General features: G+C 39.6%; 1 protein-coding gene across 2 annotated transcripts in view; it reads left to right on the top strand.

The window, feature by feature from the left end:
• The window catches only part of SEC24D (SEC24 homolog D, COPII coat complex component), an 86990-nt gene extending 61380 nt beyond the window's left edge, over positions 1-25610 (top strand). For both annotated transcript variants that reach the window (XM_019522029.1, XM_019522028.1), the window contains 12 exons: positions 5205-5396; positions 7370-7463; positions 9963-10079; positions 11214-11384; positions 13043-13139; positions 13881-14026; positions 17100-17238; positions 17611-17729; positions 20975-21154; positions 22182-22373; positions 23194-23283; positions 24050-25610. In XM_019522029.1, the coding sequence (XP_019377574.1) occupies positions 5205-5396; positions 7370-7463; positions 9963-10079; positions 11214-11384; positions 13043-13139; positions 13881-14026; positions 17100-17238; positions 17611-17729; positions 20975-21154; positions 22182-22373; positions 23194-23283; positions 24050-24190 (1678 nt within the window). In that variant the 3' untranslated portion in view covers positions 24191-25610. The remainder of the gene's footprint in view (positions 1-5204; positions 5397-7369; positions 7464-9962; positions 10080-11213; positions 11385-13042; positions 13140-13880; positions 14027-17099; positions 17239-17610; positions 17730-20974; positions 21155-22181; positions 22374-23193; positions 23284-24049) is intronic.
• The last annotated feature ends 1982 nt before the right edge of the window (positions 25611-27592 follow it).

Here is a 27592-nt window from a genome sequence, read left to right as displayed (position 1 = left end):
CATCACTAGGGTATCCAAGGGCAAAATTGTATTCCCAACTGTAGACTGGAAAAGTGTGATAATCAAAGAAATATTTTTTTTTAAATCCTGCAAGTACAGTGCTTCACATCTCTGCTTCAGTGTCATCTTTGCATTAAAGGATCCCATTATTTTTTTTAATTTAAAAAAAAACAAAAACCCTCCAACTGCGAGTAGTCGGGTTGCAATTGTAGTAGTAAGGGTTAACTCTTTTAAAGAGTAATATCATCCACAGGAAGCGGTTGGTTGACCGTTAGAGGTTAGTTGTTACAATAAAGGCTTAACGAGAACACTGCCTCTCACAAATGCAGAGAAAAAGCAATATGCTGTAGTGATAGAAGCATTAACTAATCATTTTTCTGGGCAAAAGAAATGTGATTTATGAACAAGCTAGATTCAATCTCTGTAAACGGGAGCCTTCAGAATCTGTGGACAGGTTCATCACATCTTTGTATACACTGGGGCTTCATGATACAGAGTTCTCACAAAAATTACAGTTGGACCCTGATTTAGTGCTCCAGAAGGCTATCAGACAGGCTCACCAATCAGAGCTAGTTAAACAGCAACGAAGAGAAATCAGGAGCGATTCTCAGTTCTGTCAGGCATTAATTAATATGGATGCAATGAACATTGTAAAGAAACTACAACTAAATACAAATAGAATTGACAGGCACAACACATACAGGGAGTGGTCCCACCAGCATCCACAGCAGCAAACAAGTGGGAAAGGAGGCCAGTGCCACAAGTGTGGACAGACTCCAGGACATAGTCATGCTCAGTGTCCTGCCACATAAAAGATAAGTTGGCCATGTAAAAAGAAAGGTCACTATGCTTCAGTTTATCACTTCACCACCAGAGTCTGTGAAGTCACAGAACAGGATGCAGAGGATTGCACAGTACTTTTAGATGAAGTTAGAGAGTCTTCATCAGATCCAGGAGTCTGGATGACAGAAATTGAGCTCAATGGACAGACAATGCCATTTAAAATTAGATACAGGAACAGCAGTCTCAGCTATCCCCAGTTCTTACTACAGCCTACATACAGATGGGATTCTCCTTACCCCTACTAAATAGCTACAGGGACCAGGTGACACTACCCTCAAAGTACTGGGATCCTTTAATGCAAAGATGACGCTGAAGCAGAGATGTGTAGACCAGGAAGTCTGTGTGATTAGTAATCTTGCTGTGCCTTTACTTGGTTTACTGGCTATACAGGCACTGCAACTTGTCCATTGCGTAGATGAAATAGTAGACAAGAAATCCTTGGAGCAGTACTCCAAATACCCATTGTTCTTTTTCTGGTCTGGGAAAAATGTCCAGTGAATATCAGATAGGCCTGAAAGCCGATGCCATTCCATATGCATTAACTACTCCAAGACGGGTATCTTTGCCGTGAATGGACAAAGTTAAAGAAGAGTTTACATACATGGAGAAAATGGGAGTATTTACAAGGATTGAAGAATTACTCCTTGGTGTTTTGGGATGGTGGTTGGGCCAAAACCCAATGGTAAGATTAGGAGATGTGTTGACCGTACACAGCTGAACAAGTATGTGTACAGAGAAAGACACATTCTTCCTTCTGTGGAATACACCTTGGCTCAACCTGCAGGAGCCAAAATTTTCACCAAATTGGATGCTCCGGCGGGGTTCTGGCAGATTCCTCTAGCTGTTGAATCATCCAAACTAACAACCTTTATTACTCTACTTGGATGCTACCAGTTTAAACGGCTACCTTTTGGAATCTCATCAGCTCCAGAATTCTTTCAGTTTCAGATGTTAGAGATATTGAATGGCCTAATGCAATACTCAGAAAACTCCAAGAAGCTTGGAGTTACAACTAATGAAAAGTGCACCTTTGCTACTTTGCAGCTCATACTTGTGGGACATTGGATTATACCACACAGAATCCAGTAGGTCCATCAAAAGTTGCAGTCATCAGGGGGTTCCTGGAACCCAAAGATGTCCCTGAATTACACAGATTTTTAGGGCTGGCCACATACTTGGGCCCTTTTGTGAGACCTCTTAAGTGACAAGAACATATGGCTCTGGGGACCACTACAGCAGTCAGCCTTCAACAAGATCAAATCTATGCTCAGTTCCTCCCTGATACTGGCTCAATATGATTCAACATGAGAAACTTGTATTACAGCAGACACTTCATCATATGGGCCAGGAGGAGTGTTACAAGAATGTCAGGGTGCAGACTGTTGGGCCCCTATTGCTTTTGTGTCAAGAGCACGTGCTCCACCCCGGAATATATTACAAATAGAAATAATATATTACTAATTAATTACTATTAATTAATTAATTACATTAATAATAGATTTAAATATATTGCAACTAGAAAAAGAAGCACCAGCAGTTACATGGACATGTGAGTGATTCAGAACTTTCCTTGTGGGCCTGACTTCTGCTTTACAAACTGATCACAAGCCACTCGTGTCTCTGTTAGGAGACAAACCTCATGATGAACTTCCATGAAGAATCCAGAGATTATGCCTCAGAATGCTGAAATTCACCTACAATATAGTACACATCCTGAGAATAGAGTTACAGACAGCTGCTACTCTTTCTAGGGCACCATTGCAGACTCCACTGTCTCCAGAAAAACTCTGCCAGGAGCAAGATATTGCTGTTTATGTGTCACTTGGTCATAGAAGGAAATGAAATCGGTCAGGCAAGACCTACCCACAACAAACCGGTGCTGGCTGTCCCTCAGGATGTTGCCATTAGCCAGCTTGTCAGGAATGGTCTGTTTGATAATTTTTTCCAAAATCTTCCCAGGGATTGAGGTCAAGCTAATTGGCCTGTAGTTTCCTGGATCTACTTTCCTCCCTTTCTTAAATATAGGCACTACATTGGCCTTCTTCCAATCTTCAGGTACTTCACCTGAGCGCCAGGAGTTCTCAAATATCCTTGCCAGTTGCTGGGCTATGATGCCTGCCAGCTCCTTAAGTACTCTGGGGTGCAATCTGTCAGGACCAGCTGACTTGAAAGTGTCCAGCCTCTCAATTTGTTCCTTTACAAGGTCTACACTGATGCTGAGTATAAATTCACGCTCACCCTGGCCATCCCTCATCATGTTAGGCAGAGTGGTCCATTTGGGTTGATAAAAAAGCGATGCAAAATACCCATTAACCAGGTTGGCTTTTTCCTGGGTGTCGGTTGTCAGTTTTCCCATTTGGTTTCGTAGGGGTCCAATGTTGCCCTTGCTTTTTTTCCAACTCTCCACATAATCTGAAAAAAACCTTTTTATTGTCTGTTATACCTGTAGCCAGTTGGAATTCGGTTGTAGCCTTGGCTTCCCTGGTTTGCTCCCTACAGGTACAGACCAGTGCAGAATACTCCTCCTTTAGTGATTCCTGTTGTCCATCCTTTATAAGCCTCTCTCTTTAGCCATAGGAGGTCCACGAGTTCCCTGCTGATCCAAGGGGGTTGCTGTGCCCTCTTGCTACTTTTCTTCTGAGATGGGATGGACATCCCTTGTGCTTTCAGGATCACTCCCTTAAGGAGCAGCTACTCATCTTGGATTCCCCTCTCTGTCAAGTCTTGGCCCCTTAGGGCCTCGACAACACGCCTCCTGAGCTTATCAAAGTCAGCTTTCCTAAAGTTGAGGACTTCTTCATTGCTGACTGACTTACCAGCTTTGTGATGGATAGTAAAAGTGATTAGCTCATAGTTACTGTCTCCCAGCTTTCCTTTGATTCTTAGGTCACTGACTAGATCATCCCCTTTGGCCAGTATCAGGTCCAGCAGTGCTTTACCTTTTGTTGGCCCATAGACTTCTTGAATCAGGTAGAGCTTGTCCACACTCATGAGGAAGCTTTGTGACCATTCGGATTTGGCCAAGTGCTTTTCCCATGAGATGTCTGGGTAGTTGAAGTCTCCCGTGACAGCCGCGTACCAAGAGCATGCAGCCTCTGCCAGTTCCCTGGTGAATTCCTGGCCAAGCTCTTGTTCCTGATTAGGAGGTCTCTAGTCCCCTGTGCCACATTCTCCACATATTTTAACCCAGAGAGTCTCCAGTTGTCCTCCATGGGTGCCGATGTCAGCTTGCAAGCGTCAGCTTTGCATGGAAAAGCTTCAGAAGTGTTTGAAGCAAGGAGGATTTTGCCTTTGTACACTGGGCCAGCACAAAATGAAGGCTTCTCCAAGGTCCCCGTGAGGGTACTTTCCACCCAACCTGTGTGTGGGCATCACTACTTTTCAGACTGTGGAGACCTACACATGGAGAACCATACTCAGCCAAATGAAATGACTTCTCTCTCTCTGCTCATGGAGAGGCCGGACAGTCCCTTCCTGGCCAAAGATGTTCAGTTGCAAATTAACATGTAAAGTTTAAAACGGTGGCATGCTTCAGTTTGGTGCTTTAAAACTGAGTGCCAGGTTTGTGGATTGTGAAGATAAGTGGGTTTTAAAATGCACAGGTTTAATACTTAAATGTTAATAATCATGTTTTAGTTGATTAGAACATTACAAACTTACATTAATGGCTGGAAAACCCATTGTGAGTGATTACCTTTCGATTAACCTTTGTAAATTAGTGAATCGATTTGAGTTAAAATAAGGAATGCGCAAAATCTACTTATTGTATCTTGACAAATACATTTTACTTTAAATGTGTTGATTGCCTCATAATTTCTGCTCTCTGTGGTAAGTAATTTGTTTTAAAAGGTGAATAAAATGGCCCTAGTTTTTATCATTCACCTTATTTTGGAAACTGTATGTACTGAAAAGATGCAAATCAACAAAGCAGCATGAGCTGGATTCATCAAGTCATGAAATAAGCAGAAGATATACCATACCCGCCCAACAGAATTACTGTTTCCCGTAGCCATCAATCTCTACATTTATGGTTCTGTTCCAAATAAAACACATTTCCAAACTAGTTGGGTCTCTTAATGTACTGTCTTCAATTTTCTGATTTAGCGAATATTTGTCCTTTAGATGAGATGCGTACCTGTTGGGATAGATATTTAAAAAAAATGTTTGCAGCTGTTAAGCTGTATTTACTAGACATAAAGTTAAGATTGGGTCATTTCCTCTAAATGTTTGTTGTTTGCTTTCTGGTCTACAGCACAGATATAATCTAAAAGCATCCTCCCATTTGAAAGAACTCTTTTTTTTATTGCCAAACTAGTGTTTCAAGATTATTTCCAGTTGTTCTGTTTTTTGTTTTTTTACAGAGAAGAGCAAGAAGAGGCCTCACCTGTTCGAGTTGGTTTCGTTACTTATAATAAAGTCCTCCATTTCTTTAATGTAAAGAGCAACCTAGCACAGCCCCAGATGATGGTAGTATCAGATGTTGGAGAAGTCTTCGTTCCATTGTTGGATGGCTTCCTTGTCAACTTTCAGGAATCACGATCTGTCATTAGCAAGTAAGGAACACATGATGCATAGAATCATAAAATCATAGAAAATTAGGGTTAGAAGGGACCTCAGGAGATCATCTAGTCCAACTCCCTGCTCAAAGCAGGACCATTCCCAACTACATCATCCCAGCCAAAGCTTTGGCTGGGTCTTAAAAACTGTTAAGGATGGAAATCCCACAATCTCTCTGGGTAACCTAGTCCAGTGCTAACTACCCTCATAGTGAGAAAATTCTTCATCATATCTAACCTAAATTTCCCTTGCTGCAACTTGAGACCATTGTTCCTTGTTCTGTCATCTGCCACCACTGAGAACAGTCTAGCTACATCTTCTTTGGGACCCCACTTCAGGTCATTGAAGGCTGCTGTTAAATCCCCTCTGTCTTCCCTTTTCTAGACTAAATAAGCCCAGTTCCCTCAGCTTCTCCTCAGAAGTCACGTGCCCCAGCCCCCTCACCATTTTGTTGCCCTCTACTGGACTCTCTCAAATTTGTCCACATCCTTTCTGTAGGGGGGACCAAAACTGGATACAGTACTCCAGATGTGGCCTCACTGGTGCTGAATTAGAGGGGAATAATCTAATCACTTCCCTTGATCTGCTGGCAACACTCCTACCAATACAGCCCAGTATGTTGTTAGCCTTCTTGGCAACAAGGACACACTGTTGGCTCATGTTCAGCTTATTGTCTGCCATAACCTCCAGGTCCTTTTCTGCAGAGCTGCTGCCCAACCAGTCAGCCCCCAGCCTGTACTGGTGCATGGGATTGTTCCGTCCTAAGTGGAGGACTTTACACTTGTCTTTGTTGAACTTTATGAGATTCCTTTTGGCCCAATCCTCCAATTTGTCTAGGTCTCTCAGAATCCTAGCCCTACATCCCATGTATCTACTACTCCCCCAGCTTGATGTCATTTGCAAACTTGCTGAGGGTGCACTCTATCCCATCTTCCAAGTTGTTGATGAAGACATTGAAAAAAACCAGCCCCAGGACCGATCCCTGGGGCACTCCACTTGATATTGGCTGCCAACTAAACATCAAGCCATTGATTATTACCCTCTGAGCCTGATGCTTTAGCCAGTTTTTTATCCACCTTACAGTCCATTCATTCAGCCTGTACTTCCTTAGCTTGTCTGTTAGAATGTTGTGGGAGCCCATATCAAAAGCCTTGCCAAAATCAAGGTATACCCTATCCACTCGTCTCCCCACATCTGAAGAACCAGTCGTCTCATACAAGGCAATCAGGTTGGTCAGGCATGACTTGCCCTTGGTAAATCCATGCTGACTGTTCCTAATCACCTTCTTCTCCTCCAAGTGCTTAGAAATGGATTCCTTGAGGATCTGCTACCCTTCACATCCTTTGCTAGCATACTTGAATACTAATTGAATGTGAATGTTTTTCATAATGGCTTGCAGCAAATCATGATTTCTCCAACAATTGAACCAGTAATCTCGTAATTGGAGACATTGCTATCTTCAAATAAGCTCTTTTATATGAATCTTGGGAACCAGCTACCAGTTAGAAAGCTCTTTCCTAGTTTTTCAGTTCTGAGACAAAACACCAAGTGGACATTTCTTATACAATAAAGGGAAGAAGGGTGGAAATATTGTGTAGCACTTTGCACATGTAGCATCCATGCTACATGCTGAGACATGGGCTTGTAATTCAAAACCCCTCGAATACAGTTTACTCCCAAAATTTTAGACAATATGTATGTTTTAATTTCAGTGCTGTATGCTCCTTAGCATAGGTCTTTTTTAATTACTTAAATATAAAAACATGAACATTTTGAAATTTAACTCACACTGGTTTATACTGCCTAGACACAACTGCTAGCTAGCATCATTGAAATTCCTTTAAAAATTCTTTTTTTAATTTCATTTAAAGTAAATTCTTGTGTGAATAGGCGTAGTATGTTACAGATTTTTAGGATTATCAAGAGCACTCTAACTAGATGGAGCACTGATCCTTTTCCTCTTTCACAGCTTGTTGGACCAGATTCCAGAGATGTTTGCAGACACTAATGAGAGTGAGACTGTCTTTGCTCCTGTTATCCTGGCTGGCATGGAAGCACTAAAGGTTAGAATGTTCCTCTGTCTAAGAGAACAAAGTCTTTATTAGGGCAGGATTTGATAAGCTGCATAAATTGTTTTCTGAAGACTATGCCAAGTTCTCCTGCAAATTACAATGGGAAACGAGAAGAAACCGTTGATAGTTTCCAGTACTTCCATTCCATTATTCTAGCAGCACCTTTGAACTACTGTAGTCACTGATGTGCCTAACATCTGTTTTTAGATTTTGCTTACTGAAGGAAAACACAGATCTTGTTGCCTGTTCTAAGTTAATTTGGTGCTTCAGGGAAGGCAGGATCAGGATTTTTTTTCTCTGATTGTTAAGCAGCAGTGAGGTTTATTTAATTCCAATAATTTAAGTGGGGTACTCTGGGCAATCGCTGTCATCTAACCTTGGTGATTGTACTGCATGTTAGAGGCATCATTGCAGTGTCTAGTAGTCCTCTCCAAGGCTCGGCTTCTGCCTACTTTCTTTTCCATATTGAATTGTATCCCTTCTGACTTCTGTAGTTTTTCCCATTAATCAAATGTTCACAGCCTGAATACAGATGTATATTCGCTTATTAAAATGTACCCCGAGTGCATCCCCATGTGCCTGGAACATCCCTGCTGAAGTGCCCAAATTTCCATGGAACACTGCCAGTTTTAAAAAAAATGCCATCCCACTGCACTGTAACATCTACAGCAGCAGAGAGCAGCAACTGGTGGTTTAAAATACTTTGATTGCCTATGAGATTTATGTTAGTAAGATACAAAACTTCCAGCTTGATAATATGGTTGTATTAAAAATGTAGAGGATTTCCCAACTTGTTCTTTAAATAGTTGTTGTTTTGTATCATTATGTATATGTACAGAAGATGCCTGTAATGTAAATTCATTTGTCTATTCATCCTGTTATTCTGATACTGCTTAACTTTGCTTTTGCAAAAATGGAAATTGCCACAATTGTACAAATTCCTTTGACGTTACGCAAAAACAAACAACATGGCCAAGATACCAACCTGTGAAAAATAGTTGCCTAGCAGCAGCTGAGCTTCAGAAAGATTTTAAATTGGAATAGGACACATTCACATGAGAATCATTCCAGTCTAAAAAGAACAAAATAAGTAACATCCAGATGATTCTGGATGAATTTTGAATCCATATTTTTTTAAAGCTGTTTAACATACATTCAGCTTAGAACAGCTTCAACCAAAAGTGACTCTAAAGTAAAAAGTTTTTCTAATTAATTATGTAATAAGTAGGTACATGATATTAAAGATGTTCCTCTTAACATTCTGCTAAAAAATGTTAATTCTGTAAAATACACAGTAACCCAATTTGCATGCATACTCATAGGAACTGCAAATATAAATTGGGTGTACAGTTACACCAATGTGTCTTTTTAAAATGATGTTCTTTTATCTCTAAACAAACTGCAGTAATAAATGTGACAAAAGACTCCAGTTCCCAGTATCAGTAGAAGGTTGAAAAATTTAATGAATCTTGACTTACCAGTTGTGTAATTGAAATGTCTATTAAAAGTAGGGCAGTATTAGGGAAAACTTGTATTTTGTGGCATCGCTTTTGAGAACCGAGGACTTCATTTGGCAGGGTTGGAAGTTGTTGACATATACTAAAGTCTCCTGTAATTTTTTAAATTTTAAATAAAAAATGAAATCTCCAATATGGCTTTATTACTACATCCCTTGGGGGGGGAAAAATCTAATTGTGTGAAGGAGCTGTTCAGTTTAGTACTGTAGCATACCTTTGGATATCCCTCCACAGGAATGTTATTGTCTTTTGATATAGAAATATATTTTTTATATTTAAATGTTAATTTTATATATATATTATATTTACATCTAATTTGTATCTACATTACACACACACACACACACACACACACACACACACACACACACACACACACATATATTGTATGTGGGTGTATATAATGTGTGTGTGTGTGTGTGTGTGTGTGTATATATATGTGTGGGTGGGTGTATATAATGTATATACAAATTAGATATAAATACAATTTTATATAAATATAACAGTGGTTTATCTGTTTGAGTTGGATACTTTAGGTTTTTTTAAAACATAATTATATATATTCTAATTTATCTAGTCTACTCATTTAAATCTTTATTGCTTTCCTTTACGTTGATATTACATTAGTGTTTTTATTTAACTCACAAGCATAAAACATGGCATGAGTGAACTCTGGTATACATATTGTTAATTCTTCTTTTGAAACTTTAGATTCCTATGTGGAAATTGCAACACCAGGACCCAACATATCTGTGTTAGATTAAGCTATTTATGGATATTAAATTCCCAGCGACTTTCTTTTGGGGATTTCAGTGCCATGAAGAGTTCAGTCTCTAAACAGATGGAGTATTTAGCTTATGAGGATTTAGAGAAAGTTTACACTGGCATTTGAGACACTAAAATGTATGAAAATTAGGCTCCACTGTTTATATCAGCAGCAGAATAAAAGGTCATTACTGTGTCTTTGAAACAGGCCGCAGAATGTGCTGGAAAGCTGTTTATCTTCCATTCATCGTTGCCGACTGCTGAAGCACCAGGGAAACTGAAAAACAGAGATGACAAAAAACTAGTCAATACAGATAAAGAGAAGGTATTTTCTACTTAGAGTTTTTAAATTAATTGGAAAGAAAACTGCTATGATTTCTATTCTGTTGAATTTCTTCAGAATCGGTTAAATTTCACTAGTGGCTTGTTGCTTTCATAAAGTTGTTCCCTAAGTGCCTTGCATTGAGAATGAAATGGTGTCACCCTAATACTGCCCCTGTGTTCACCAGCAGATGAAACTGCCTCTGTTGACCAGCAGATGAAACCCACCCAGTTGCAAAAGCCACTCAATTAGCAAAAACTCTTGGCTACGCTGTTGGCTTGGTGCTTTTATTAAAAACTTAGAAAGGGAATCACTGTCTTTTTGTGCTGAGTCAGTAGCAGCTGGCAGTGTTTTTGATCACACGTGAGAAAGTTGTTTACCTTGGAAGCTGAACTTGGGGCTCATCTTTGCCCAGGGCATACCCCAGCACAGTCCTGTTGTGCACAGTGGATCTGAAGCATCCTAAGTCCTGGCTCGATGAAGTCAGGTAGGCTCAGACCTGCAGAGAGTTCCACTTCTCCTTGTGAGGCATATTGCCGAGCAACATACAGAGAATGCACTGAGCACTAACATAAGAAGGCCTCCATATCCTTTTTCTTACTTATGGGAGTAGAGTGCAAGAGCATCACCTCAGGCTTGCTGGGCTATGACACTGGCATCAAGAAGCAGAGCAGTGAAACTGGAGGGTCTGCAGAATACCTTGCAATACCACCTTGCCCACTTGTTGCAAGTCATGACTTCTGAAATTCCCTTCATGCTTCCATGACCAGTTTCCAGCCCTGTTTCTCCCTCCATTGCCCCAAACTTACCCATATCAGCCCGAGTGTCTCTGTCCAATTCTTATGCAGCCACATCTTCCAGCATGACCTCCTCTCTACAAGAGCCATGCAAATGGCATCTGATACAACTGGAACTATTCCCTACATTGGTTAGTGCAGGTCCTCCCTGTTTCACTCATGAGCAATGCATGTACTTAAGTTTTTTCTTCTCCTACCTCTGTAGCTGCCTTTGCCACCAGTGGAGTCCTGGATGTTAGTCTAATGGCTAGAAATGGCTAATAATAGGCATTTTTTAGGTTCATATGTGTATGTAAAGATCCAAGAGAAATTACTGTAACTTTTTAAAAATTTTCCACAGACACTTTTCCAGCCCCAGGTAAATTTTTATGAGACTCTGGCTAGAGATTGTGTAGCTAATGGCTGCTGTGTGAATCTGTTCCTGTTCCCGAACCAGTATGTGGATATAGCCTCCATGGGTCTTGTCACAATGTACACAGGAGGAACTCTGTACAAATACAACAATTTCCAGGTAAGTGCTAAGACATCCTTTGCTGCTCAGACTAGCAACCAAGAAATTACCATTTTGTTCCCATTTTAAAGATTGGTCTCCAAGCCTATTGTAAAAATAGGCTGAGGAGGATTTATCTGTGCACTGTATTGAACAGACAGAATGCACATTTGGAAGTCTAGCTCAAGTCAAACGCATCTTCTTCCTCTGAAACAAGCTGGTGGCTATCTTCAACTGAATTCTCTCTATTTAAGTCCATTGACCGATTACTTCGTCATCCTCTGATGAACATCAGAGATAGAAATGCTTGTAGCCAAAAGGAGAAAAAGAGAATCTAAGCAGTTATTCAAAAAGATTTGTGTAATATCTAATTATAACAAGACCAAAAATATTCAGGGCCTAAGTGTGGTGCCATATAGAGGGAATGCGGAGAGGACCCCTATACAATCCTTAATGACCTTTATTTCCCTACATTGCAGTGAAATTGGCAAGTTTGTGGGTGGAGTTTAGTATTGAATGCAAGATTTTTCTTCTAGTAGACTGCAAGTGGTACATCAAGGCTTTTTGCAAAAATATTGAGGTGTCTAGTAATGGACATTGGTGCAGTACCTGTTTAGACATCCTTCTCAATCATACTGGGCATATAGCATTCATTATAAGACCTTGTGTAAATCCCACTGAATGCCTGTCTGAATCTTAAAGTGCCTAAATATCTTCATAAATCTGGTCCCTTTCGAAACTTGTAAGGAGGGCTGAAATAAGAAAGGCAGGCTGGTATCACAGCGCTGAAGTTCACTGTCTGTGGCTTTGTAATATTTATAAAATGTGGAATTAGTGAATTACAGAAAAAGATCATTTTCATTGTAACTCTAAGTTTTCTATTGGGTCACTTGGGCATTAGCTGTGCCTCTTCTTCACTCCCTTACTCTAGTGTGCAAATATCACATGTCCTTTCAAAAGGAAGCCATACAGTTGCATACAAAGAAGAGGAAGCTTCCTTTTGACTCTGATTTATCTACATATGCATTTTCTGACCAATCAATCAAGATATTGGGAAAAAAACAATCCTAGCTGCAACCTTAAAATCCTACACAGCCTACAGCAACTCAGTGGGTGCATCTACATGTGCAATTAATGCAACGGAATAAACTGGTACAAATCGAGGCAGAGTAAACAAATTCCAATGTCACCTACATGTGTTTTAAGTGCAGTAAATTACTGCTGCATAGGATAGGACCTGTGTGTGACAGGACTATTCCACACTGGAGTAAATTTAATCTGTTGCACCCAAATTGCAGTACATGTGTAAATGGTGACACTACTGTGCAGTAACAAATTAGTCTTTTGTGTAGTAAAGCACACAGGTAGACATGCTTAGTGTTATTCAGTGGAATACCCTACAGGCACTGTTTCAGAGAAGAGGAGTCCTAAAAATCCAAGACTGTAGGAGTGATTGCTGCTGACTGCTGTTTAAATGAGACATGTCAAACATTGTTGTAGGCTCATTTAAGAAAAAGCAATAGACAACATGTAAAAAGGCAAATGTTTCGTATTTAAATATCCATAAACAGGCATGAAAGATCTTGGGCCTTTATTTATTTATTTATTTATTTTGTACTGTCTTGCTGCCATCCAGTGGTGGACTTTAGCTTTCTTTGTTCTGTGCTTGTATATTTTAGGTACATTCTGACAGTCCCCAATTCCTTAGCGACCTTAGGAAGGACGTAGAAAAAAGAACAGGATTTGATGCTATCATGCGGGTTCGCACAAGTACAGGTAATAATACTCTTTTGGAATGAAAATGAATGAATGCATATCTCCAGTTTTGTATCACAACAATCCTAGCACTTGGATTTTAAATAACAAAAAGTCAGAAGTTTTGTCCATAATATTTTTCTTATGTTTCATGTTTAGAGATAACTGTAGGCATGCTTCTACAGAAAGTAGAAGGAAATACAGATATGTAGGAATCTGATGTGCAGTTTATTTTGCCTACACAAATATAGATTCTGCTCATTTAGAGAGGTACCTTGGTTTTTATGTAAAGCATGTGTGCCAGCTGTAGTACACACCGTTTTGACCATAGTTTGTAAAATCCTTTGCTTAATGAAAACTTGTAGCTTCTGAAAACCTTATTTTTTCAAATTCAAGTATTGCAGGAGCAGCATTAGAAGCAAATACAGATATTCAGATAGGTTCAAACACCTTCATGGCCTTGTAGTTTGGCACCAACTTTGCCTCTTATAGACAACCTTTCTGTTCTTCTAGCTCTACTTCCTGAAGGGAAAAGGTTCTTCTGTTGCCACCCCTCCTTTTGGCAGGGAAACCAGAAATGGCATCTGCCATGACTTCTGGGGTCCCCAGAGGTTAAGGCCAGAAGTCCTGAGAATGGTGAAACAATTATTTCTTCTCAAACCCAGTGAAGCATATTGACCATCAGCAAACAAGCAGTCGCAAAGCCAGGCCACTGTATTAAACCTTTGCAAATACTAATGTCATTTTTTTCACTGTCTGTAGGTTTCAGAGCCACAGACTTTTTTGGTGGCATTTACATGAATAACACAACAGATGTAGAAATGGCAGCAATAGACTGTAACAAAGCAGTAACTGTGGAATTCAAGCATGATGACAAACTGAATGAAGACACTGGCGCTTTAATTCAGGTGACACCTTTAAATCCATAATGTTTCATTAAACAATGAACTGTTATGAAGTAATAATAAAATAATTTTTGCCCCTGGGATGGGAGTCCCTTGATCCATAGCCGCATAGCTTACATAGGCTTTATGCTACTTTATTAACGCCAAAGCAGGGGCGGGCAAAATATGGCCCGTGGGCCAGATCCGGCCTGTGAGGCCACGGGACCCCTAAAAGATTTAGAAAATTTATATTTATCTGTCCTTGGTTCCTGTCAAAAATGACAGGAGCCAGGGGCAGTAGGACCCAGGGGAAGCCCCAGCAGGCTCCTGCAACAGCAGGGCCTGCCCAGCCCCGCTGGAAGCCCCAGCAGGGGCTTCTGGCCTGGGACCATGTGGCTCCTTGTGGCTGCACCAGTGCGGGAAACTCGGGGGGAAGGGCAGAGCTCGTGGGCTGGGCAGCACAGAGGTGGCGGTGGCAAACACTGCCTGGTGCGGCAACTGGAGGGCCGCTTTCCTCCGTACCGAGCAGCTGCTCCCACTGTGGCGCAGCCCCAATGGGCAAGCCCAGAGCTGGAGCGGGGCCACTAGCAGCAGGGGTGGGTTACAAGCTGGTGCTGAGCGTGGGAAAAGCAGACCGTTGCCCACCCTGTGGCCAGTACCCTGCACTGCAGCCACATGCAGCCCACGTGGGGCTGCCTGTGCCTGCTCAGAACAGCCTCGGGCGGGCTGGGAACAGCTGCAGCAGGAAGCACCGTCCATGGGGCGTGGGACGAGCCGCTTTTCCCTGTGCTCCATACCAGCTCCTTCCCTGCTGGTGAGCATAGGGTCAGGGCTGCACACTGCCCTCTGCCTGTACCACAGGGCTAGGGTGGCACTGGGAGTGAGTGGGTGCAGGAGTCAGGTGGGAGCATGGGGCCTGCACTGGTGTGCTGGGGCCAGCACCGACAGGGCCCAGAGCAGGGTAGCAGGAGTACAGGGTCCTGGCCAGCAGGGGGTGCTCTGTGGAGCTAGGCCAGCTCCTCCCTCTCCCTGCTCGTGCAGCTCAGCCTGGTTCCACAGACCCCTGCCAGCCTGCACCCTGCTCTGGGCCCCACCGGTGCTGGCCCTGAGACATGGGTCCCAAGATGGTGACCGGGGTAAAGGGCACCTGTCAAAGGGTGGAGCTAGCCATGCGGCCCTCGACAGCTTGCCAAAACTGGGTAAGCGGCCCTCCACCCAAAATAATTGCCTGCCCCTGCACTGAAGGATAGGGGCAGGTTTTAATGAATAATAAACAACTACATGTGTATTACTCTTCAGGCACATAACCCTGTGCAGGCAATCTTTGCTTAGCTAACTCGTGCTGGTATCCTATAAAGGCCATTGTGTTCATATTGAGCCAAAATAAAGGGAAGATAAATATAAAAACAATTCAATGAACCAGGTTATTAGTGACCCTGGCCAGTATGACTTTGAAACCCCCACACAGTGTGGTTCTGAGGATATAGGTAGTAGTACGAGTAGCTTTTGCATCTGCAAGTTGAGGGTTGTTGCATGGAGAGAGGAGCTCCTAGTTGAGACCATGTATTCTTTCCACTCAACCCTATCCCCTCGCATCTGAGTTAGCCTCAGAAGTAGTAGCAACCTGGTGAGCCCCTATGGGAGGAGTTCTGTGAAGCTAGAGGAAAGTCCATTCTCTGGAATCACAGGGTTCCCTCCCTGTCTGGATCTGTGGATAACTCTGTCCCCAGGAAGGAACAAATAGTTAAACATCTAATGGTAGTGACCTTGCTGTCCGAGGCTGAGGCAAGCTCTGCTTACACTTTCACTTCAAAATATATATTCCCAGAAACCTATCAATGAATGTTCTGGGAAATTTAGATTTAGATTTTGCTGCCTTACACTTATTAGAGATGTTTGTGAATATCTGTTCCTTACGAAAGATGTATCCCAAACAATATCAGATGGTGGGAAATTACCCTTTACTCATTACTTCCTTTAATCACCAAAAGCGTAATAGCTTTTAAGCTTTTAAAGCTAAGCCAGAAAATTACCTAAACTGTTACTCTTGTTCTGCTTTAGTGGTGTCAAGCTCCTAGAAATATTATTCATGACTTAATAGTTAATCCTTGGGTGAACACAGCCCCATAAAACACAGTTAGCTTTGGTATATGTGAAGTCATTTCCTAGAGAGATATGGTATAACATTGACACTGGATATATATATGCTCCTTGTACATTTACTTCTCCATTTCAAATGGGTTAAAATGGGAAATGTTCATAAAATGGCTGATCCACACCCAGAAATCTCAGTGGGAGTCTCTCAGTTTGTTTCAGTGAGCTTTGGATCAGGCACATAACTATCCAGGCAATGATATAAATAAAATACTATGTGTGAAACTAATATAGTGCAAATAACATACTGGTGGATAGGAACCGAGAACAGGATTTCCTCTCTTTTTTGCCATACCAGTTTCCCCAAATATTAGCACTGAATTTAAACAAAATACAGTCCCATTACAATGCTGTAAATCAAAATAGTTAAAGTTATATAATGCTTAAAAAGAACAATTTAACTCTTCAAGATAATTTTCTGCCTGCTGCTTTTTTTCCTTTGATTCTTTTTCTGCCTTTTCCTTGTTTTTGCCATGTGATGACAGAATCAGGGGAGTATGTTGAGTATTTGTCAGAAAGCTTTCTGCCTATTGCATGAAGTACTTTTATTTATATTCACTCATTGAAATATTTTTAACAAACTTTTTTCAGAAATTAAACAATTAGAGACCTTATGACTTTAAAAAAGTAACTGCTAGTTTTCACCATTTTTTCAAATTCTCATCTGTCTGTGCAGTCATGAAAGTAGGGGACTCTTTAATACTCCAGTTCTAATGGCTTAATTTTACCTTATGTGATGGGTTCATATATACTTGCATAAGAAAATGTGGAAATTATTTGTAGAGCTCACTAGTATCTGGTGAATGCTGCTTGCCTGGCTTCACAGTCCAAATGTATTTTCCATACAAATTAAATGTCTGTTGCATGTTGAAAGTCATCTCTTTATTTTAAACTGTAGTTATGTTAACTCTTGTGCAAACTGGGATATTTTTTATCATTACAGTGTGCTGTGCTTTACACAACCATAAGTGGACAAAGACGACTCCGTATACATAATATTGGCTTAAACTGTAGTTCCCAGTTAGCTGATGTCTACAAGAGCTGTGAGACAGATGCTCTTATAAACTTCTTTGCTAAATCAGGTAAAATCAGGAACTACAGTTGTCTTTGTTTTAGAAAGACATCTTTTCATAGAAGAGAATCGCACTTTACAACTTACTGGTATTACTCTGGTGTGTAATGCACAATATTGGTAACTTCAGTATGGTATATCTGAGATCTCCCAGATTAGAGACTTCTAATCATGTTGGAAATAGAAGATGGTGTGCTGGTTTTCTGAATGAAATGAATATCTATTAAGATCTAGATTCCCATCAACAAGCTTAGTTCTTTGGAGGCAGCTGTGATTCAAATTCACAATGACAATTGCATGTATATACATTATGGCCCTGTACAAACAAAAGGTTTTTGTCTAATCAGTCTGGAGTTGACCTGTTGTTCTTTTTTAATTGTAGCTTTCAAAGCCATTCTTACCCAGCCATTGAAGACTGTCAGAGAGATTCTGATGAATCAGACTGCTCACATGCTGGCGTGTTACAGAAAGAACTGTGCCAGCCCATCTGCAGTAAGCCAGGTGAGATAAGAGTCCAAGGAAAGTCTTCCCTGTCTGCGTTTGCACAGGAGATGCCTAATCATCAGTATTGCAACCTCAGCAGTGCCCCAAATGAAAATTCCCGGGCATCGTTTAATTTCCTTTCAGTACTCTGTAAATATGTTTTTTCTTCTTTACTCTTTCATTTTTAAGAACATTGTAAACATGTCTTTAAACGAGAAAAAGCTGGAAGTGGTTATACATTACAACTTTATTTTAGCAGACCCTCTTTATAAGAAACTCATGTTTTTAACAAGCCCAACAGCAGGAACCAATTTTTCTCATTATGATGATGCAGCATATTGACTCATTTTCTTATAGTGAACCCTTTTCAATGAACTTATCTCCCTGTCCCACGAGGCTTGTTTATAATAAGACTGCACTGTAGTTCAATATTGTAGGAATCAGTTGCATTTAAAGGTGGTAAGAATTGAGAGGACTGAAAACCCAATACATTTTTCTTTTTGCTACCTCTGTTGTTAAAACCATGGCAATTATTTTGCCAGTGAAGAAACTGATATATTCAGTGCCTCTGATTCAGAGAAGAATCCTTTTTTTGGCCATACTTGAATTTAAAACAAAGCTAATCATACCCACATGTCACTTTACATAAGCTTGCTTCTTTCAGTTACATTTTGAAAGTTGTTAACTATATTTTAAATAGAAGCACAGTCTTATTTTATTTCATTAGCATATTCATCAAATAACCTCAATTTGCTTCTAAATGTACATTTTTCACAGGTGTTCTTTTTGGAGAGGGGGCAGTTTGTCAACAAAGGACCAAAATTAAGAAAAATCCTAATCAATTTTCAAGTTAGAGATAGCTGTACATGTTTACTCACTCTTAGCACTTTAAAATCTTTCCTGGTTCAGAGACTTATTCCTCCTTTCATATTCTCTCGTATTCAAAAATGTTATACTCCCACCCTTACATCTTCAGAATATCTTTAACATATGTCTGGGTCAGTCAGTCAGGGTAGTTCACCACAGATAGGCTTTAAGTCTCTTTTTGCTGAGTAATAGTTTGATATTTGACAAAACTCATTCTTGGATACAGAGTTAAATTCTGTAATCTGGTTGGATCTGAGTTCTGGAAACATTAAAATGTAGGTTTTCTGCTTTTTCTCTTTCTTGAAACACAAATTGTTTCCAGGCCTCTCTTTCACTGTTAACTAGGTACTTAAGACAGCAGGTATAGCTGATTTCTCTTCAGCATCTTTTTGGCTTAATATTAAAGAGATTTTTGTACATGACACTGAACTTATTAGCAAGTTTGAATATTTCCAGAATGCTACTCCCAGGCTTTTCTCTAGCTTGGTACAGAGGGCTTTTACTGTGTGATGAATATTGTGTGTTTTCCTTTAGCTGAGGAGAGCATAGTATCCAGGTCCCCCACTTCCTGAGTAGGTCCCTTAACCAGTAGGCTGTTACTTAAATGATGGGTGCCACTACCTATGCTTTGAACAAGAGATTTGGAGTCAGCCATCCATTTTGTAAAAAAAACAATGTAGGTGCCTGAGCTCAGGGAGGGACTTTCACCCCATGAATACCAATTGACTAGAGGATTTCAGACATGTCTTTCTTCAGGGCTGCTCATTTTCTGTCTCACTGTACTGGCTGTTGTGAATCCCATTGAGGCACCTTACCTTCCCCATTCACTGTATGGGGAACTTAGACACCTAACTTGTAAATTCCACTTCCTGAGTTGGGTACCTAAATCTTATGCTGAGTGTAGGTCCTTACGTTCATTTATAGATCTGGGCCCAAGTGATTTGCCCAAGCTCGCGCAGGAAGTCTGTGGTGGAGGAGAGAATCCCAGGCAGTGCCCTAACTTTTGGATCATCCTTCCTTCCTCCTTCAGGATAGTAACTGTTAACTCAGTTCCAATGGCAGGAGTACAGCACAGTGTATGCAGGAAGGAAGCACAGTGGCAACAGAAATATCACTGTGCAAAAACCTAATTAATCTTTTAGGATGTTATTGCGTGTTCCTTCTTCATTAGATCATCTTTTTTTTTAATGCCTGTAATTAAAGCCGTGGTATAAGATAAATACTGAGCCCTGAGAAAATCAGCTCTTTGTACTTCCATGTCGATTTCCCTTTGTACTGAGCCCTGAGAAAATCAGCTCTTTGTACTTCCATGGCGGTTTCCCCCTCAGAATTCACCAGCCAAAGAAATCATCAATTGCGGGGTGTGGTACAAAGTCCTCATCTAAATTGTATTAATATTCCATGCACACACACAGCTCTTTTGCACACTTTATTTAGCTCTTAAAGTCAGAAGATTGCTAAAAATTGGCACATTTAAGACATCTATTTCTTTGCATCAGAGCAGTTGTCTGATTGATCATCACTCAAGAAATAATCCAGGAATAAAACAGTGATTTTGCAAGACATACTTGAGTTTGTGTTTGCATTTCTCTTTCTTTTTTAATGGTTTTGCCCTGTAGTGGTAGCTTCAAGATAGCTGTATCACCAGTGCAGTTCAGTGGGGAAGGCACCGACATGGCAACTCACGGGGAACATAGGCTCTGTGGCTTGCTAGGTGACTTCAAACAAGTCCCTACTTGTGCACCTCAGTTTCCCCATCTGAAAAAGAGGGGATTTTCTCATATCATCTCAGAATTAAATAACTTTTAAGTTTATATTTCCTTCCTTGAAATAGCATTTAGTTAAAATGCTGGTGTACAACTTACAGTAGTTGTAATTGTTTAAAGCACTTGTTGAGCTTCAGCAGTTCACTGCCCGTTAATGCATGAAGAAAATGTTATTGTCAGACATGTTTAGCATTAACTGTCTTGAATATAATTTACAACAGACTTTTATTCTGAGCACTTACTTTGTTTCATATAGCGAGCATGTCAAAAGTCGCATGATGTGGCTAATTGTATCTGAGACTGAGGTAATACATGTTCCCCCTTTACCTGCTGGGCTGTTTCTTGTTCATCTCATTTTTTTTCTACAAGTTTCCTTGCAAAACTGGACACAAAAAATGAAGTAACTTCTGTTTGAGCTTTTCAGGGTTGAATTACTCATTCCAAGTGTTTATTTGCTCTTCGAGGCTTCTTGCAAACAGCTGTTACTAATAGTCCTGAGTTGCCTATTTGTGACCAGCTGGGGGGTTTGGTGACATAGCAAAGAACTTGGTTTGTTCAGAAGCCGAACATCCAGGTTTCTTGCTAACAGTTGGGATTTAAGAAATAACAACATTTCCTTCTGTGTTTCAGCTCATCCTTCCTGATGCAATGAAGGTGCTGCCAGTATATATGAATTGTTTGTTAAAAAGTTGTGTCCTAGTTGGCAGACCAGAAATTCCAACAGATGAAAGAGCTTACCATAGGCAACTAATCATGTCTATGGATGTAGCCAACACACAGCTGTTTTTCTATCCACAGCTTTTGCCAATTGTAAGTATACACCAGCAGCTCATCTTTGCTGGTATGGAAATGTTAGTTTTAGAGCTTTTCAGTCAAACAGAGGCATGTGTTGAATATGCAGTATTTATTTTAAAAATTGATGTAAATGCATACGTGCACAGGGTTCCTTGAACTGTAAGTGGCTTTTATATTGGTAAGCTAGGTGTTTCTTATCATTGCTGGATAGTCTCCAGTGGATCTACTGATTTTTAACTTTTTGAATCTACTGAAAACAACTTGAAAGTTAGAATGGCTGAAAGAAAAACCTACACAAGAACAGTGAAATGGCAATTTATACCCGTCCGTATATACTAGATACACTCACTCACTTTGCCTCAAATGTTTAGTTTGCTGAAAATGAGTTGCAGTTACTGTGTGCAGTATCATATTGATAATGGTACTACCTTGTTTGCCAAATGTTACTTCCTTGATTCTTATCCACATGGAAGGATGTTAACTTTAACTTTACTGATTAACTGTTTAATTTGAATTCTAAAAAGTTGCTTAATTAGGGGTAGTGAGAAGTACTGGGTTGACTTTCTGAGAGACTTCAGTTCCACTTACATAATGAACAGTCAATGTTTGGTAGTTCTGTGCTTCAGAAAGAGAATTAGATAATTAACTTCATGTTTTGATGAAAACTAGAAAATTGATTATAGATTAGCTCTTAGTTATTCCAAGCCAACAGCAGTGCACATACATAAAAAATAATGTTTTGAAGCCTGTGGTGTAGTAGAGATATAAATAACAGCATACCACTGGACTAGAGAATCCTACTCAATGTAAGACAAGCTAGAAAGAATGCAGGTTGATTATCCTAGACTGTAAATTGTGCTCATTGGGAAGGAATTGTTGACATTGAATAATGTAATCTTAAAATTATTTTTTTTCTTGAGGAGTTACTTTCAACACCTGGCTGCATATTAACAAGATAACTTGAAACTTTTTATATGGCACTTACTAAATATAACTGCACTAAACAGACCTAAACTTCCATGTTATTTGTATCTCTCTACAGCACAACATGGAGGTAAAAAGTGATGCTTTCCCCACCTCAGTCCGTTGCTCAGAGGAGCGTCTGTCTGAAGGAGGAGTGTTCTTCCTGGCAAATGGCTTAAATATGTTCTTGTGGCTTGGAGTCAGCGCCCCACCTGAGGTTATTCAAGGCATCTTTAATGTACCGTCCTTTGCACATATCAGCACCGAAGCTGTGAGTACATTTGGGGTGAAACTAGAGATACAATGTACTTGAATCCTAAATAAATAGTCATCCTTAATTTTGGAAGTGAGTTTCCAGACTAACGCGAGTGGAGCGGAAGCATCACCACTTCAATCCTGACTTGAACTAAAAGGAGGGATGCATATGGTTTGTTTAGATTCCATCTTGTTTCCCTGACCTGGTTACACAGCCTGGGAGCAGAAACAATTGTGGGTGACTCAGGTGACCAATCATAAAGCAGAAATAAAAAACAAGGGAAGTATGAATTGTTCAGAGCCAACAGACTGAATTTTTCACAGCACGTACTTGTGACTGCATTTGAGAAATGTTCCTGAAATTTGCTAATCAAATCCATTCCAGTGGATGATAGAATCTCCCTGCATTTAGATGTGATAACTTATGAAACAGTCTGTCTGGACACACACTGAAAGCCCACATATCATAGTTTAGCATGACAGAACTAACACAGTCTTCAGCTTCTCTTTTAGTGAATGTGATGATTTTGCATACAGTTTCCATGCAATATTCCCCCATGGTGAGTTTCCCATAAAATATATTTCCAGACAGATGCACATGAAAATGAGAGTACCTGTGGCCATTTCTTTTGTGAAGGACATTAGTACACTTTCGGTTTTGGAATGAGACCTGTAGAAGCTGGCTTACATCCTTCACAACCTGCCAAAATGATTCTGTAAAGCTTTGGAAAATTAATATTTAAAAAAAAAATACATGACTCATACTCTTAATCCCTAATATTTACATCAACTCTGCTACTGGTAGAAGTGTTTTCTCATACCTTTCATTCTAACAGACACAGCTGCCTGAATTGGACAATCCATATTCTAAGAAGCTCAGATCAATAATGAAGTATATCCAGAGCCAAAAGCCTTACTCCATGAAGGTAGGAGATTTAAATTTAAAATGGATTTAAGATAGACACTAAGTAACTCAGCAAGTCCACGTGGATTCCTCATGCATAAATGCTATTTGTGCATTATTGGATTTGATGGGATATTTTAAGTTGTTTTAATAATCCCACTGTTTCAAAAAGAGCCCTCTGCAAAGGCCCTTGTATCTGCAAGATGCCCCCTTTAGCTTCAGTGGGCTCTGGAGATGGCAGGTGGATAGATACCTTTTTGAATCAGTGTGAGCATCTTCACTTGATTACTTGAAATTAATGTTCTTTGAGCAAGGAATTCCAGATCTCCTGCTGTAGGTAAAATTTTCAAAAGCATTCAGCATTTGTTTGTGGCCATTTTGCTATTGATTTAAAGGGAGCAGAATTAGGCAAATGCTGAGCTCTTGTAAAAATCTTCCCTCTACTGATAATGATAGTAAATCTTGCATAATTTATGTCAAGTAATTAAAAATCACTGGTATTTTATTATGCTCTGGCTTTTAAATTGAACACTTAAGCAAGATAATTTAGGGCCAGATTTTTCAGATGGATGCTAATGCTGCATCTGTCTTTGCTTCTGCATCCATCGATTTGACACTGCTCATACCAAAACAACTAGCCATGAGCATAACAAAAATAATCGTGATGGTGAAGGGTCTGCTGTACTACAGCTAGCGGTGAACATGGCACATCATTTGAATGTGTAACAGCCACAAGGCAAACAATGCCCTCAGAATATCTTGAATAATTGCTCTCTCTCTCCTTCTAGCTAATAATAGTGAAGCAACGAGAACAGCCAGAGATGCTTTTCCGACAATTCCTGGTGGAAGACAAAAGTATTTATGGAGGAGCTTCTTATGTGGACTTCCTGTGTTGTGTCCATAAAGAGATCTGTCAGCTGCTCAACTGAAGGAATTGAATATATTCTGATAAATATCCTTTTTATTAGTAAGAGAGACCTTCTGCTTGGTGACTAAAGTCCAGATCCTTAAAGGTATGCAAGTACATAATTTCCCATCAATTTCAGATACCTTTGAGGATCTGGGCCTAACTCCAAATAGTGTTTTACCAAGCTTTTCCTATGCTACTTTGTACAGTTTCTGATTTCAGACACTAATGCTCACTCTTGGAGTATCAAGTTTACCTATTAATATGTAGACTAGGACATTTTCGCTCAGGTATAAAATCTTTGGGAGGGGCTTTACTGTTCTTTTCAGAAGGGTCTGTTTGTAATTGTGAACTTTCAAACTACCAAGCTTAAAGCTTATGGTTTGCATTTCCTAAATATCAAGATAAATAGATAGTTTAACAGAACATTAGTGTTCATTATTTGTTATTCATATAAATTGTATGATAGCCAAGAAAATACCAGGCAAAAGTCTCCACCATAAAAAAGGTTATTAACCAAACTCCACCAAACACGCCGAGTTTTTCTAATAAAACCAAAACATTTAAATATCAAATTTGCAATAATATTTAAAGTGTTTTTATAGTAGCCTGCTCCTTTCATACTTGTCAGTATATAACAGTGTTAATCATTTGGGACCATTTTCAACACTTGCGTACTAGTAAGTTATAAAATACACATGAAATGCTTCATGGTTTCTCTTCTTGACAGGTATGGGGTTATAACTAAACTACTTCTACAAAAGAAAATGAAAACTAATGTCTGTCTCACCTTTCATGTACAAAACAGAGCAAACTGTTCAGGCATGTGACCCTGCTATGGAAAAGCCCTCAAATCCCACTCTGGTCTGCTGATAAATAGCATGGATTTCTCTTCCCTGCAAATTTACAGTGCTATCAAAAACAAAGGGTGCTGCACAGAACTACCTCCATTTTAACCAGGTGCAGATCAGTAGTAGGCATGTCTTGTTTTATATAGACTAGCTTTATTCCAGCCCTGATCTGAAAACAACCCACACAAGACTTTGAACTACTTTACTAGAAGGGTTCACTGTGGGACTATACTAATTAAAGTACATCTTGACTTTGCAGAGAATTGATGGGGGATTGACCAGAGCATCCTTTGTGTCAGTGCAGGTCTTGCTATCTTGTGGGGATGGCTGGGCTCAGATTAACATTTTCCTTTTTTTTTTTTAGCTGCCACAGATACCAGTATGTGGCTGGTTCAGGGCATAGAAAAAAGTTTCTGTCTACAGTTGGGCCTGTCTGTTTGGCTGTGCATCATCCTTTGGGGGTATACATAACCAAGCTTGTATCATAGAATGTACAAGAGAAGGGAAAGGACTGTAGTAAACAGTAATGAGTTATCTTGCTTTTGCTGTATATCTACACTAGTTACCCTAGGCTAGTCTCTTAGGGCATATCTACATGTGACCATACAGCGACTTAGTGATGTGCTACATCGCCGTACAGCACGCTATGGCGACATAGTGATCACCTTCCAAAAGGAGATACTAAAGCACAGCACAATAGCAACATCACCATACAGCAACGTGTAGACACACTCTTACAGAGCTAAATCATTGCTAGCAGAAGTGGGTACAACTCTCTTGTCTTTGGCACAATAATTAATTTGGCCTAATAAAAACAGGTTTCTAATTACAATGAAAATGTAACTCTGCTAATCAAAAATGGCAGTCAATTTATTATTACAGTTATTACAACTGGAATATTCACAACTTGATTTAAGAGGAATTTACAATACAAGTTTGAGCTAAATATTTGTCCTATTGCAGTTTCAAGGACTGTAAGTGTTTAGACAGTTGACACTTTAACCAAAGGTTATATATGCTGCTAAAAGACACATTCATCACTTTTGTATTTACAATCATCTCTTGAATACATTGTTTTTTTTAAAGTAAAAAAGTGTTTAATTCCTGGTTTTTAATATTGATAAAAGGCAGAATTTAAAAAGCTAGAATCTTTGGAAGGCCTCTTTGCCTCAGATGATGTATTGATTATTTTCCTCATTAAACTGTTAATGCCTTTACAAATTATTAATGTCACGATAAATCTCAACTGCAATACTTGTCTTAAAACAAGAGGTAAATTATTTTTCTTCGCAACTGTTGGAGGAAAGGACACAAGCTTCAAGTTGTAGAGACATTTCAGATCCCTGCAAAAAATAATGTGCCTTTTAAAAAACGTTAAATTATCATGGAATTTAGGAACAGTGTTGTCATCAGATACATGGACAATGATCTGAAGTGTGTTTCTGCTTCCAGTCTTTAACACGTAAGGTATTTTTGTTAGTGTGATTACATCATTGTGCATTTTGAGTTCAACCATCTCTTGACCAAGAAGGAGTATTAAAAAAATGTACAAAGAATGAAGTCGAAGCATGAAGTAGAGATGATTTTTCTATTTCTTCATCCAATACTAACAGGTGGGAATTTGTAAAGAGAAATATTTGTTGCTATTTCATGTCTGTGTACATTATGAATTACACCAGCAACTTTTTTTTTAAAATGTAAACATGAGTGACTATTAAATCTCCTCCTCCTCATTCTCACTGTGTTCAATGTTTATTCTTAATGTGTGAAATTCTCATTTTAGCATGTAACTACATAATGTGTCAACACAGGGACGAAAAAATGCCTTTATTTCATTAGTAAGTAATGCAGTTAATCCAACCACAACAACAGCTTCAATATAATGGGAAAGCTTAGTTTCTTTTGGGTTAACTGGTGTAAAGTGGTGGTCCAACATGGGAACATGGCCCCCCAAAAGATCAGGTTTAAAATCTGGCAAAGAGTTTTATGTCATTGCCTTCAGGTATCTGATGAGTCTTTCATTGTATTGTATGGTATTGTACCTGTCTCAGTACACTTCTAAGGAAGTAGCATGAACTGGGGTGGGCTAGGATTCATGTAAGCTGGATAGTTTCTGTGTGAGTTTGAGCCGAATTATATAAGGACTGAATTAAGCACAGGCTCAGACCTGGATGTTCAATTTAAAACTTTTATTGTTTCACAAAGTCATAAACTAAGGAGGTCTGTTGGTTCACGAGGTTCCCAAATCAAGCCCTTGCTTTCTAACCCAAAGGCTAGGTGCGGCTGCCTGATTCAGTAGTCTCAGAACTGGTCAACAGCTCATTTAAAAGGAGTCCCTTATCTTTTCTTAGACAAAAGATACAAAACTGTCCCCACTCTGTCTGAGTGAGGCATCTAACATAACTTTTCTATTACTTATATATGATAACACGTATACATATGCATTTCTAATTCTTACTTCTATTGGTTACTAGTTAACTCATCTATATTCTACACGCTCTTTATTATAATTGGTTACGCTTCTTATGTTAATTTCTAATAGTTTACTTATAATACTCCCCAGACTTTATCAG

Source organism: Gavialis gangeticus, unplaced genomic scaffold, assembly GCF_001723915.1.
Source record: "Gavialis gangeticus isolate Ggan-Ray unplaced genomic scaffold, GavGan_comp1, whole genome shotgun sequence".
NCBI classification, from domain to species: Eukaryota; Metazoa; Chordata; order Crocodylia; family Gavialidae; genus Gavialis; species Gavialis gangeticus.
Note: the sequence above shows the minus strand (reverse complement) of the source record. Positions and strands in the feature narration are given on the sequence as shown.